At 47.6% G+C, this 14,029-nt stretch overlaps 1 protein-coding gene across 1 annotated transcript; it reads right to left on the bottom strand.

Annotated features, from left to right (window-relative positions):
• Window positions 1-135: 135 nt before the first annotated feature.
• On the bottom strand, window positions 136-12,451 carry herpud1 (homocysteine-inducible, endoplasmic reticulum stress-inducible, ubiquitin-like domain member 1). Its single transcript, XM_079224030.1, has 8 exons — window positions 12,295-12,451; window positions 10,790-10,867; window positions 9,567-9,644; window positions 6,493-6,659; window positions 5,886-5,996; window positions 5,421-5,792; window positions 2,093-2,189; window positions 136-1,146 (listed from the first exon to the last, which is right to left on the bottom strand). The coding sequence occupies exons 1-8, from the start codon at window positions 12,445-12,447 to the stop codon at window positions 958-960; spliced, it is 1,245 nt and encodes a 414-aa protein (XP_079080156.1). The 5' UTR covers window positions 12,448-12,451; the 3' UTR covers window positions 136-957.
• Between the last annotated feature and the right edge of the window lie 1,578 nt (window positions 12,452-14,029).

Genomic DNA, 14,029 nt, shown 5'->3' with positions numbered 1-14,029 from the left:
GGTCAGAGGAGGGACATCACATCTCTTCAGAGGGGGTCCCTGCAGGTGCATATAGAAATATATATGTGTGTATTTCAGGTCACTGTGGTCACCACAGTGTTACTCTCTTTACGTGAATCACACATCAACACAATAAGAGAAGAAGCAGCACATATTTATTATATGTTATAGATCAACAACGTGCACTCAGTTAACATCAGAAACCTCCAGACACATAATGCATAACTTCATAACTGAAGCATCTTTGTGATCTGATGTGAGAGAAGACCTCAGTGACGTCTCCACTTCTCATCTCATGGAGTTCAGACCTGAGAACTAGAAGAGGCTGCATAACTATTGTTAAGATGCTTCTGACATAATAAACCATTCACACTTACTAAAGCAATATTTAATACAATGTATTTGGTACTAATGGATTTGTACCCGTTTTGTTTAAATCGAGTTCAAAATGAGACGCATCTCTGAAAGCAAACTAAGAAATAAACAACTCCTCTGCATTGTATTTATATTAGAAATCTCCCGATGAAGAACACGATATCCTAACTCTTCCTTCACAGGAGCTTGTCGTCCCTTCTCAGGACCGGTGAAACCGTTCTGTCCCAAGTCATTGTCTGTTCTCTTTGTCTGTGAACTCAAGGTCCAGTCAGTTTCTGCATTGAGGCGCTTCAAGTATTTTAAAACAAAACACAAGTCGAGGGCTTTTGTTTTGCACGTCTTTAAATAACCTTCAAACTCCAACAAAAAGGGAAATTTCCTTTGGCTTCTCGAGCTTGGCTTCATGCTGCTGCCGTTTCAGCTTCGCCCTCCACACTGGAAATGAAGATCACTTAAAGGAGCTCCTTGAAGGCGCCCGTAGGAGGCCACATGACCCCTCCTTGATGGCGTGTCTTCTTAAAGCTCTGAACATGGTCCTCGTTCTCTCATGTCCAGACCAGTGTTCACCAGAGGAAGAAGAAGTCAGTTGGCGACAGCTTGAGGAAGCTCGGGTACGAGGGAGGAGAGCAACGTTCTGAGGAAGACCCAGAGGGTCCACATGACGGACAGCCTGTGAGGACGCACCAGCACGGCTGCCATTGGTCCCTGCTGCTCTGCCCCGCCCACTGCGGCAGCAGGCTCCGCCCCCTGTCTGTCAGCGTCCTGCTCCACCTGAGGGACGGGAATCAAAGTCAGCGTTTATATATTTATATATTATTAGCGTCTCAGATGGTCACGCGGCTGTGCGGCCAGCGTTGTGTTGTGCGTGACCAAAGTTGTGTCTTTTGAAGTAGACACCAAATATTTGGTCTACTTGTCTACTTTCCTCCTCATCACAGTAGTCTCCTCCAGCGGGAGCAGCGTGTGCTGGAAGGGGCTGACGAGGTTAATGCTCTCCTCCGTCTGTGTTCAACACAACACAGCTCTGCATCGAGGCCGAGCTGTGAAGGGCTCTGAGGACGTCGTCATGACGACTGCTGAAGCAGCTGCCGAGTGTCATGAGAAGAGAGTGGTGCCCTTTAAGATCACCACTTCCCTTCATCCCGTTGGAGGAGAGTGGGCTCTGGGTGAGGTGTACAGAGTTCTAATACAATAACCCAGTTACGTTGTCTGGATCAAATGATACAATAATTGCCTTAATTCAAGTTTTTGTGAGAGGTTATTGAGATGAAATAGTCTTCTTACATTATCTGAAGCATGTTTTGTTTTGGACCTGTACTGGCTTCAATAGAACGGACTCAACAGATGCATTCATGTGATATATATATATATATATATATATATATATATATATATATATATATATATATATATATATATATATATATATATATATATATATATATATATATACCAAACGTGCTTATAGAATGGAAGGAAGCCATCAAGTCCGGGTGATTCATTATTTGGCATCTGGTGAAGAGCTTTGTGGAGTTTCTCAGGCCAAAGGTCGTCTAGGTATTACAGGATTGTGTCTCCGGTGGGTCGGGTTGGGAGAACACAGGTTACTGTAAAGGGTCTCGTTCTGGTGGGCTTTGGGAGGCTTCACCTGTTGCTTCGTTGTGGCCTTTGTGTGCCAACACTGAGACTTGAGCTAATGCAGGAGACGTGTTCTTACTGCATCTGGATGCCGGTCCCCGTCCTGCTGGTTGTTCTGGGCCGCAGGAGGCTGCAGGGGGTCGGGTCCTCTGAAGGGAAACCAGCCCACCGTGTGTCTGAGGAGGAAGCAAAGCAATGAGGGAATGTTTCATCAGTGTGTGGTCGATGGAAACGGGAAGCTCAGGAGCTGCAGGTGATGCTATTGTAGAGCAGTGGCTCAGTCTGTAAAGACAACATTGGGTTACAGAATTATCACTTACTAAAGTTAATATAGCAAACCGTTAGCAAACCGTTAGCAACGGCGGCACATGCAGACGTGGCAGCCTGTAGCTCAGAGATTACTACTTTTCTGAGAAAAATACATCAACAGCGGAAAATAAAGTTCAAGGATTGGATATTTGAGTGCAGCTGCTCTTGAGACGATCATCACCCACAACTTCTTACACCACTAAGCCAGACGGGCCGAACTAAACCAATCAAACGAGTGAGATGGACCCAGTTAAAGAGGGAAGGAAGACTGAACAGCGTGGATCTAGTGGATCTAAAGTTATTCCACTACCTAGCGTTATCCTAGCTAGTGTCGCTGGACAATATGCTCCTAGAGAACAGAGACAAAGGGAGGAGAGCACCAGGAGCTGGGCAAGGACACTTTGTAACCTGGACATGAAGGGGTGTGTGTGTGTGTGTGTGTGTGTGTGTGTGTGTGTGTGTGTGTGTGTGTGTGTGTGTGTGTGTGTGTGTGTGTGTGTGTGTGTGTGTGTGTGTGTGTGTGTGTGTCATCTGAGAGGATCAACACGGCCTGACAGTGCTGAAGTGGAACAGGTAGTCAGATGGACTCTGACCCATTAATATTGACACATCTGAAACAGCTGTGACTTATCAGGGAAACTGATTGAATTAGTTATTATGGGATGCCATAGGAAGTAATCAATATGACAATGTCCCCTTCTCTATGCACCAGAGACTACGTTATATTCTCGTCTACTGTAAGGGACATCTCTCTATACTCGTAACATTGAGACCGCACAGGTTTTAATATTCATAATTGGCGTATCAGTTATTGAGTCAGTGACCTTCACCTTCAAAGCGTTCCTGAGATGTTGCGTTCATGAGAATAGGACGAACGTGAGTTCACATTTATTTTGACAATCACAATGGAATCGATTCATTCTTCTGTCCGGGGGTCATCTGTGTACTTTGATGTAATCCCCAGGTGTTGTGATCTCTCTCGTTCACGAGGCTGGGACAGACTGTGCTCACTGTGGCCTCGACCTTTGACCTTTGACCTCCGCCATCAAATCAAGTCATACAATCTTACTAAACTAAATAGTCTCACCAAGCAATCTGGCCACCTAGTCGCGGCTGAGTTGGGAGGAGATACAGCAGTGTGTGTGTGTGTGTGTTGGTAGATCCATTTGCTGTTAGTGGTTAGCTAGACCCGCCATGCAACATTAGCTAACTAAAAAGCGGTGTTGTATGCAACTGCAAAGATTTGTAAAACACACTTCATTTGAACTCAAAGTCATTGTATAATGGGATGTATTGTGTACCGTAAAAGTCGGGTTACGAGCCGCTACTACCTTCGGTCAGTGTCCCCGTTAGCTCCCCGCTGTAGCCAGCTGGGGCTCCTGCTAGCGCTCCGATACTTTCCCGCTAACTCTCCGCTAGCTCCCCGACAACCGTCGAAGGTAGCGGGACCAGCCTCGGGTCGACACCCGACTTGGGCAGAGGGGACGCGGGCAGTAGTAGTAGCAGCAGCGCTAGCTAGCAGCAGTGCTAGCTAGCAGCAGCGCTGCTGCTACCGGCCGGGCACACTGACCGGAGGTAGGAGCGGCTTGTAACCCGGCTTTTACGGTGTATACAGTTTTGCCAAAAACAATTAAACTTATGGCGCTGTTGCGTTAGCCAAAGTCAGTACAAACGGTTAACCCAACACTGGCCACCGAGCAGCGGCTGGAGGGTCAAAGATGCACTCGCTGTCGGGAGAGAGGAGTCAGCAGGAGGTCAACACCACTACATCATCATAGAAGGTGTTTTGAGAACGTGAGAGTCACCGCATTCATGAGATCCTTGAGCATGCAGCGATAACTGGCCACCCAAATGATTATGCAGTGTGCTGCAGCAGAATGAGATTCTCACGATCACATGATCCTCCAGTGTGAGAACCAGCAGATTCTCACACTGGAGACGCTGAAAGGTTTGGAATTCTTACTCGACAACTGATTTTGACAATTATGAAAATCGCTGCTTAATATATATATTAATATATAGATTATTTAATATAATAAGGCTCCATCGTTCAATGCAAGATCATGCTGCACTTCATGGGGGGATGCCGGAGAGGTTGAGAGAGAACTAGGTAAATAGCACTCCTAGTGGCAGCTAGTATGTATTACAATGGATTTAAAGGTCAAGCCAAACAATTGACACTGGATGCATTATGCAAATATATTAATGAACAACACTGAATGTAATGGGAGAGTTTAGTAGATATCATTATTTGAAGGTGGAAGTGAGGTAGAAAGTAGAGAACACTCAGGAATGTGAGGATGAGGAAGAGGATGAGGAAGAATGAACCTGAACACGTGAGGACCGTCTGAAGAGGAGCAGGAAGAGGAGGAAGAGGAGCAGGAAGAGGAGGAAGAGGAGCAGGAAGAGGAGGAAGAGGAGCAGGAAGAGGAGGAAGAGGAGCAGGAGGAGCAGGAAGAGGAGGAGGAAGAAGAGGAGCAGGAAGAGGAGCAGGAAGAGGAGGAGGAGGAAGAGGAGCAGGAAGAGGAGGAGGAGGAGCAGGAAGAGGAGGAAGAGGAGCAAGAAGAGGAGGAAGAGGAGGAAGAGGAGCAGGAAGAAGAGGAGCAGGAAGAGGAGGAAGAGGAGCAGGAAGAGGAGGAGCAGGAAGAGGAGGAAGAGGAGGAGGAAGAAGAGGAGCAGGAAGAGGAGGAAGAGGAGGAGGAAGAAGAGGAGCAGGAAGAGGAGGAAGAGGAGGAGCAGGAAGAGGAAGAGCAGGACTTTATAACTTCATAAAACATTCAGAGGATCGATCAGACTCTAGAGAACGGTGGTCTGGACGATGGGATGTACTTAAGGTCCTGTTCCACGGAATATCCTTTGTCTTACTTCAAAGAGTTCTTCAATCTGTAATTGTGTTCGCTATACTTATATATATATCATTTGTATCATAACTGGAACCGTCGACTGGGCTTGAGAACCCACAGCAGCAAGACGACGGGAGGATAAGAGTGTGGACTCAGTGTTAACAAAAGGACCTTTAGTACTCAAAGCCAGAGTTGATGGATGCCGTTTCCTTGATGTGTGACTGGTGAAAGGAGCAGTGCATAGGTTGGACTCACAGGTACACGAGCAGCAGGGCGCTCATCACCAGCAGGAAGCGGCTCAGGCTGGAGTTGAAGTACACGATGATGAGCAGCACGCTGAACCTCGTGGCCGAGTACAACCAGTCCAGCCAGTCGCGCTCCACGTCCTCGTCCTCGGCCATCACCGGCCCGCCCTGGGCGTTCATCCGCATGTTCTGGTTCGCCTCCCCGGGGTTGACGAAGGCACCGCCCTGCACCGGGTTCTGATTGGCTGGCAGGTTGTTGATGGGGTTCTGATTGGCTAAGGGGTCTGGAACGGGTACTTGGTGGGCGGGAACAGGAGGGTACCGGCACGCGGTGGCAGCTGGTGCAGAGGGAACGCTGCCAGCTGCCACCAGCGCTGCGTGGCTGTGGAACATCAAGAGGATTACCAACTAGTCCACACGTCCGGCCACAAGCTAAGAACCAGTGCGCCTCGATGGCGCGTGGACAGAAACTCACTACTGCATGTAGTACTGCCGTGCGTAGACGTGCTGAAGCCACAGCAGCTGTTGAGGGCTGTACAGAGAGGAGGAGGGGAAGGCTGGCTGGGTCATCCGAGGAGCTCCAGGCCTGCAGGGAACAACCACAGGCTGTCAACGTCTGTTCAACACGTGACCTTCATCCAACGAGGACGAAGAGGCCACGGTACAGAACGAACGGTTTGATTCTCTCTTTACATCCATTAGGGTATCTGCTCTTCTTTAACTGAGACATCATGTACTCCCCCTTGAGTCGTACATGAATATGTTTACAGTAAATTTCACTTGTATTTCATCAGATTGATAAACTGTGTAAATGAGGTCACAATGTATTCTAGGTGATTTTATTATATATATATATATATATATATATATATATATATATATATATATATATATATAGGCCCTTTGGGTGTGCATCACTCAACTCTCAGCATTTGAAATGTTGATCTCCACTTTTCCCCACCTTTATGTGGAGGCCCAATCATTGCTGATGGTAAATGTAGTCCACTGAAGAGATGAATTCCCTATTGCATATATCCTTTATTCATCCTCCACAATGAACACATGACTCCAGCAGGACTTACATGTCCGCAGCAGGTCCCAGTGGAGCCTCGGGGGTCTGGGGTGAAGCAGCCGCTGAAGAGGAAGAGGCCGGCCTCCTCTGCCTCAGCCTGGGTGCTGTAGGAGTCTGACCGGAGGAGGAGCTGCTGGGGTCGGGCCTCAGACTGGAGGGACGCTCTGTGTCTCTGGTCTGCAAAGACAAGACCGGTGGGAATGTGTTGAACGCAGATAACTTTGGAGAGATTTGGTATTTTGGATTAGGGAGGAGGTGAAGATGTGCTCAGTAATTTTCTGTAAAATCCTAATGACTTATGTTCTTCAGTTCAAGTCGACTTCAGACACGAGTCCATACAACTACAAAGACCAATACAACAAATACGAAAGGAAATACTGGGACACCAACATTACAGTTCAAAGTCACTCGTGGTTAAAAAACAAGAAGTATTAACTTATGTTGGCTCAGTTAAGGCCTTTATGAGTACTACTATTGATGCAGTCAATCAGCATGTATACTTGTGCATAAAACTCCTCAACACAGCATGAAAGGTGGGAGCATTACAGTCACAAACATATGACTTGCACATCGTCGCCATCACTTAAGTCAGTGGTTCCCAAAGTGGGGGTCGCGACCCCCACTTACAGGGGGGTCGCGGCTTCATCACCAACCCACACACACAGACGCACACATACACCGGTAAAACAATATAAAATAACCCACGTGACATGACTGTGTTCCAACCACGCCACCAGAGCGGCTCAGGTCACTGACCGACTGTGGCAAAACCAGAGAGAGAGAGAGAGAGAGCGGGCGAGAGAGAGAGAGAGAGAGTGAGAGAGAGCGAGAGCGAGCGAGAGAGAGCGAGAGCGAGCGAGAGCGAGACACACAGCGACACAGAGCGAGAAAGATACGGAGCGACAGAGAAAGATAAAGATAAGAGAAGGAAGTATGGACAAAGATGGACAGATGTGTGACTGGTCTAAAGCGCAAATCCGATGGAACTTCTGTTACAGCCGCATATTTTATACAGTTCATGCATTATAATGCAATTCATTAAAAACCAAGAAAAATCTGGGGTCGGGTTGCGGGGGGGGGGGTCGTCCAATGTTCCTATATCATCAAAGGGGGTCTTGACAGAAAAAGTTTGGGAACCACTGACTTAAGTCATACTTGAGGATGTGACCCAATGATCTCACTGTTTCCCACATTTAGCTCTTGGCCCGCCATAAAAAACTAAAGGAAATGTGGCCTCTGATCCTTCTTAGTTTTACTGAGACCGTCACCCACGAGACCGTCACCCCACGAGACCGTCACCCACGAGACCGTCACCCAACGAGACCGTCACCAACGAGACCGTCACCCAACGAGACCGTCACCCACGAGACCGTCACCCACGAGACCGTCACCAACGAGACCGTCACCCACGAGACCGTCACCCACGAGACCGTCACCAACGAGACCGTCACCCAACGAGACCGTCACCCAACGAGACCGTCACCAACGAGACCGTCACCCAACGAGACCGTCACCCAACGAGACCGTCACCCACGAGACCGTCACCCAACGAGACCGTCACCCAACGAGACCGTCACCCACGAGACCGTCACCCACGAGACCGTCACCCACGAGACCGTCACCAACGAGACCGTCACCCAACGAGACCGTCACCAACGAGACCGTCACCCAACGAGACCGTCACCAACGAGACCGTCACCCAACGAGACCGTCACCCACGAGACCGTCACCCAACGAGACCGTCACCCACGAGACCGTCACCAACGAGACCGTCACCCAACGAGACCGTCACCCAACGAGACTGTCACCCAACGAGACCGTCACCCAACGAGACCGTCACCCACGAGACCGTCACCAACGAGACCGTCACCCAACGAGACCGTCACCCAACGAGACTGTCACCCAACGAGACCGTCACCCACGAGACCGTCACCCCACGAGACCGTCACCAACGAGACCGTCACCCAACGAGACCGTCACCCAACGAGACCGTCACCCAACGAGACCGTCACCCACGAGACCGTCACCAACGAGACCGTCACCCAACGAGACCGTCACCCAACGAGACTGTCACCCAACGAGACCGTCACCCACGAGACCGTCACCCCACGAGACCGTCACCAACGAGACCGTCACCCAACGAGACCGTCACCAACGAGACCGTCACCCAACGAGACCGTCACCCACGAGACCGTCACCCACGAGACCGTCACCCAACGAGACCGTCACCCAACGAGACCGTCACCCCACGAGACCGTCACCCCACGAGACCGTCACCCACGAGACCGTCACCAACGAGACCGTCACCCAACGAGACCGTCACCCACGAGACCGTCACCCAACGAGACCGTCACCCAACGAGACCGTCACCCACGAGACCGTCACCCAACGAGACCGTCACCCAACGAGACCGTCACCCCACGAGACCGTCACCCACGAGACCGTCACCAACGAGACCGTCACCCAACGAGACCGTCACCCACGAGACCGTCACCCACGAGACCGTCACCCAACGAGACCGTCACCCAACGAGACCGTCACCCAACGAGACCGTCACCCACGAGACCGTCACCCAACGAGACCGTCACCCACGAGACCGTCACCACATTGTGTTTTACATCCATCACAGAGTCACAGTTGAAGGACAATGTTTCTCTAATGTCAAACCAAAATGTTGTGCTTTGATGTAACCTGCCAGATAGTTTCTGCTGTTTGCATTCCTTCTGACGCACATTGCACTTCAGGAATGCTTTACTGCGGAGCTTTTGTTTGAAGCACTTTGGTCTTGCATGGAAGTGGAGCAGAGCTGCATCCCTGTGTTGATCAGTGATCCTTGAACTGTGTGGTGTTTTAAGATTATACATTTGGGGTGAAACAAAAAAGAAAGCAAATGTACCACAAAAAGCATAGAGGAAGCTAAAAGAATGAACACAGTCACATATTGAGCATGGCGGGGAGGTAGCAGTAGAGATCTGTGAGTGAACACTGACTGCAGTCCTTCATCAGCTGAGACTCCACCGTTAACAGGAAGAGAGCAGCACAGGCTGCAGGGTAATGAGGGCAATGAATGAGGAAACATCTCACCTTAGGTCTAGCTCCCAGGGGCCCTTGCGGTGGATTCCTAAAAGCACACACGAGGTGCAGTGTGGGAACACAGTCCGTCTGAGGAAGTGGAGACGAATGCCCGATTAGAAAAGCTACCCGATAAAACACATCAATGCATTCAGGCCTTTGCATCCGTCAGTATGAGCACAGACTGTCTGCACCGACGCTAAAACCACAGCACCAAGACCACACAGGCAGCTTGTACACACTGCACTGAGGCAACCGGTCATTCCATTCAATTACTAGGCTATACACTGAAAAGTGTGTATGCAAGTATGCTATGAAATTGAAAATACTAATACCAACTGCATAATTAAATGCACAATAAAACTAGTGCATTTAGAGGAGTTTTACAATTAGTTCCTCCTTGGCTAAATGCCATGTAGCCGTTACGCCGCTGGGCATTTCCTGCTATGAAAAGCCCAAGTGCCAGTAAACTATTTTAACATCATTTCTTTAAGGCTTGAAGTCAGGGAATCGCCGGTATATTTTATTTCCATGGCTGGCAAAAGGAATAAATGTTTTAAGGATCTCCACAGAGATGGCTCAATAAGATCATTTCTGCAGGTATGTACAGGTGAGGAGTAGCATGGGGTGTTTGGACTGAAGAGAGAAGAGAAAGAAGAGAATAACATCCAGGAGTTCCTAAGCGCTTCAATATTCCAGAGAAAAATGTCAAAGATTCAAGCTGGAATGTGCGAAGGCCTGAGACTAATAACAAGATCTTGGCAATGAGATTAGGAAATTGTAATATGCAATGCAAGCTGGAGTCCAGGGGATACAAGTTTACTTATGACAACATTGTACAGAGATATTATGGTACACCTCTGAAACTGTATACACTGGGCTTAATGCAGGATAATACATGTTGGAAATGTAACAAAGCAGTGGGCACTTTCCTCCACTCGGTGGGAGAAAAGTGCCCACACATGTTTACCAGGAGAACAATCATGTGAGCCACCAGGCCTGACCAAGAGAGGCCATGAACAGCTGTCATGGAGCAGCCAGGCTGACTGAGAATGAGCCCAAACCACCGCTGAGCAATGCACGGGGCGCTAGTTTTATAGTTTCTATAGTTACCAACAAAAGGCTTTTGTACCAAGTATTAAATTCACCGAGCGTGTTTTTTCCTGTGTTATCACACACACACACACACACACACACACACACACACACACACACACACACACACACACACACACCTGTCTGAACAGGTCCCTGATGTGCAGATGGTCGGGCAGCAGTTTCCCGGCGTAGATCAGTCTCTGCTCCCTCACCGCCTACAGGAAACACAAGCAGCTTCCATCAGCCACAACATTACAGTGTACCTGTGTAGCTCTGGCTGAGCTTTCTCCAGTGAAGCGTCACAGTGCTAGTTACAGGTTACAGTGCTAGTTAGGTCTACACAGTGCTAGTTAAGGTCTACACAGTGCTAGTTAAGGTTTACACAGTGCTAGTTACAGGTTACAGTGCTAGTTAGGTCTACACAGTGCTAGTTAGGTCTACACAGTGCTAGTTAGGTCTACACAGTGCTAGTTACAGGTTACAGTGCTAGTTACAGGTTACAGTGCTAGTTACAGGTTACAGTGCTAGTTAGGTCTACACAGTGCTAGTTAAGGTCTACACAGTGCTAGTTACAGGTTACAGTGCTAGTTACAGGTTACAGTGCTAGTTAGGTCTACACAGTGCTAGTTAAGGTCTACACAGTGCTAGTTAAGGTTTACACAGTGCTAGTTACAGGCTACAGTGCTAGTTAGGTCTACACAGTGCTAGTTAGGTCTACACAGTGCTAGTTAGGTCTACACAGTGCTAGTTAAGGTCTACACAGTGCTAGTTACAGGTTACAGTGCTAGTTACAGGTTACAGTGCTAGTTACAGGTTACAGTGCTAGTTAGGTCTACACAGTGCTAGTTAAGGTCTACACAGTGCTAGTTACAGGTTACAGTGCTAGTTACAGGTTACAGTGCTAGTTAGGTCTACACAGTGCTAGTTAAGGTCTACACAGTGCTAGTTACAGGTTACAGTGCTAGTTACAGGTTACAGTGCTAGTTACAGGTTACAGTGCTAGTTAGGTCTACACAGTGCTAGTTAAGGTCTACACAGTGCTAGTTAAGGTCTACACAGTGCTAGTTACAGGTTACAGTGCTAGTTAAGGTCTACACAGTGCTAGTTAGGTCTACACAGTACTAGTTAAGGTCTACACAGTGCTAGTTAAGGTCTACACAGTGCTAGTTACAGGCTACACAGTGCTAGTTACAGGCTACAGTGCTAGTTAAGGTCTACACAGTGCTAGTTACAGGTTACAGTGCTAGTTAAGGTCTACACAGTACTAGTTAAGGTATACACAGTGCTAGTTAAGGTCTACACAGTGCTAGTTACAGGTTACAGTGCTAGTTAAGGCCTACACAGTGCTAGTTAAGGTCTACACAGTGCTAGTTACAGGTTACAGTGCTAGTTAAGGTCTACACAGTGCTAGTTAAGGTCTACACAGTGCTAGTTACAGGTTACAGTGCTAGTTAAGGCCTACACAGTGCTAGTTACAGTGCTAGTTAAGGTCTACACAGTGCTAGTTAAGGTCTACACAGTGCTAGTTACAGTGCTAGTTAAGGTCTACACAGTAAAGCTCACGTGAGAGCCGGTCGCGTCACCACATTCCTGCGCATCGTCTCGCGGTCAGTCACGGTAACTTCTCCTCGTAACAACTCACCGGTTTCGTCGCGTACAAAGTGGACAGGTGTGTTTTTAAGTCATGTACGGTCCAGTTCAGACAGACCCCGTCCACGGTCTGGTCCTCGTGAGCCTGGTTGGGGGTTTTTATACGAAGACTCATCGTCTCTTGTTGAGCATCTCCCACGTCCATTTTCCTGCGTTTCACGGACGTGAATGGTCGTCTCTGATACTGGTTCCGCCCTACAACTACAGTCATCAATATACATACGTATGAATATAGTCTTCTTCATGCAATTAGCAGATATGATCAGATTGAAACGACGCAAATGGCCTTCAAGAGAAACTTCTGGGACGAGCTAACGTTACGCGTCTCTGCCGGCTGTCATACGGGACTCTGGGAGAGGAGGTTTGTTTCCAGACGGTGGCCGCTCCTGATTGGTTACCGGCCGCTCGCGCTCAGACGTGCTCGAGTAGGATTCGTTGCGGCCGGCCGGAAGGAGGAGCTGGACCGGTTAGCCCCGCCCACATCATGACGTACCGTGCTGCGTTGAAAACAAGTGGGAACTTTAACAGCTGTTCTCATTATGTATTTAACTTCTTGCCTTTACAAGGACCCTGCTTTTTATGTCCACACATGTTGTCGTGTGGAAAACTAAATAACAAACGATATGTGTTTCTCATCTGTCAAAATAAACCGTACAATTCTGTCATTTCAAGATTCAAGATATTTAATGTCATATGCACAGATAACAGACAGTTACTCTGTTCAACGAAAAGCTTGTTTTGATGGGTCCTCCTAACACAGAAATTACAATAAACTTAAGGTAAACAATTAATAAAAATAAGGCACAAAATATAGACAATCTGTTATTGTCTCTTAATATATATATATATATATATATATATATATATATATATATATATATATATATAGAGAGAGAGAGAGAGAGAGAGAGACACACACACACACACACACACACACACACACACACACACACACACACACACAGCCTTTTGGTCACTGTCCAGGTGTAATTCTACAAAACATAATCTTTCAGGTGAAATAAAGGTGTTCTATGATAATAAAGAGATTGTGAGTCATAACCAAAGTCTTTAGTTTCATTTCCTGCTCAGTTTGAGACACTGAGATATGGATGTGACTTTAAAAAGAAGATATTTAGTCAAAATATAAAGAGATTAGGTCTGAATTATGAAAAACAATTTAATGAATTGGACAAGATGTTATCGAGGTATATTTGGACAGGTAAAAGACCCAGGGTCCGTCTCAAAACCTTACAACTACCTAAAGAAAGGGGAGGATGGGGCCTACCGTCTCTTAGGGATTATTAATTAGAGGCACAGATGAGAGCTGTAATATGCTGGTGCAACCCATCATATAAGGCTCAATGGAAAAACATTGAAGAGAAAATAACCTCCACCCCCATACAGGCAATCCTAGCTGATAGCAACCTACAAAGTCACATAAACACTACTGATAACCCATGGGTGAAGTGGACTCTTCAAGTATGGAAAACCATGATAAGAGAACACAAATTAGAGGGAGATGTTGTAGCACTTAAATGGTGTGCATATGATTCTGCCTCCACACCAAATACATTGGATACTAGATGTAGGGATTGGACAGCTACAGGAATACCAGCCATATGCAACATAATGAAAGGAGGCACGCTGCTAAGGTTTGAAACTCTTAAAGAGAAACACTCACTAGAAAAACAGGACTTCTATCGATACTTGCAGATGCGACACTTCAT

Source organism: Taurulus bubalis (assembly GCF_910589615.1).
Source record: "Taurulus bubalis genome assembly, chromosome: 9".
Taxonomy (NCBI): Eukaryota; Metazoa; Chordata; class Actinopteri; order Perciformes; family Cottidae; genus Taurulus; species Taurulus bubalis.
Note: the sequence above shows the minus strand (reverse complement) of the source record. Positions and strands in the feature narration are given on the sequence as shown.

Excerpts from the sequence above, each read along its gene's own strand:
- herpud1 (XM_079224030.1), bottom strand. The coding sequence starts at position 12,447 with ATGGACGTGGGAGATGCTCAACAAGAGACGATGAGTCTTCGTATAAAA. Across the intron at positions 6,660-9,566 it reads CCCTGGGAGCTAGACCTAAG|ACCAGAGACACAGAGCGTCC; the intron begins GTGAGATGTTTC and ends TTGTCTTTGCAG. Across the intron at positions 5,793-5,885 it reads CGGCAGTACTACATGCAGTA|CCACGCAGCGCTGGTGGCAG; the intron begins GTGAGTTTCTGT and ends GATGTTCCACAG.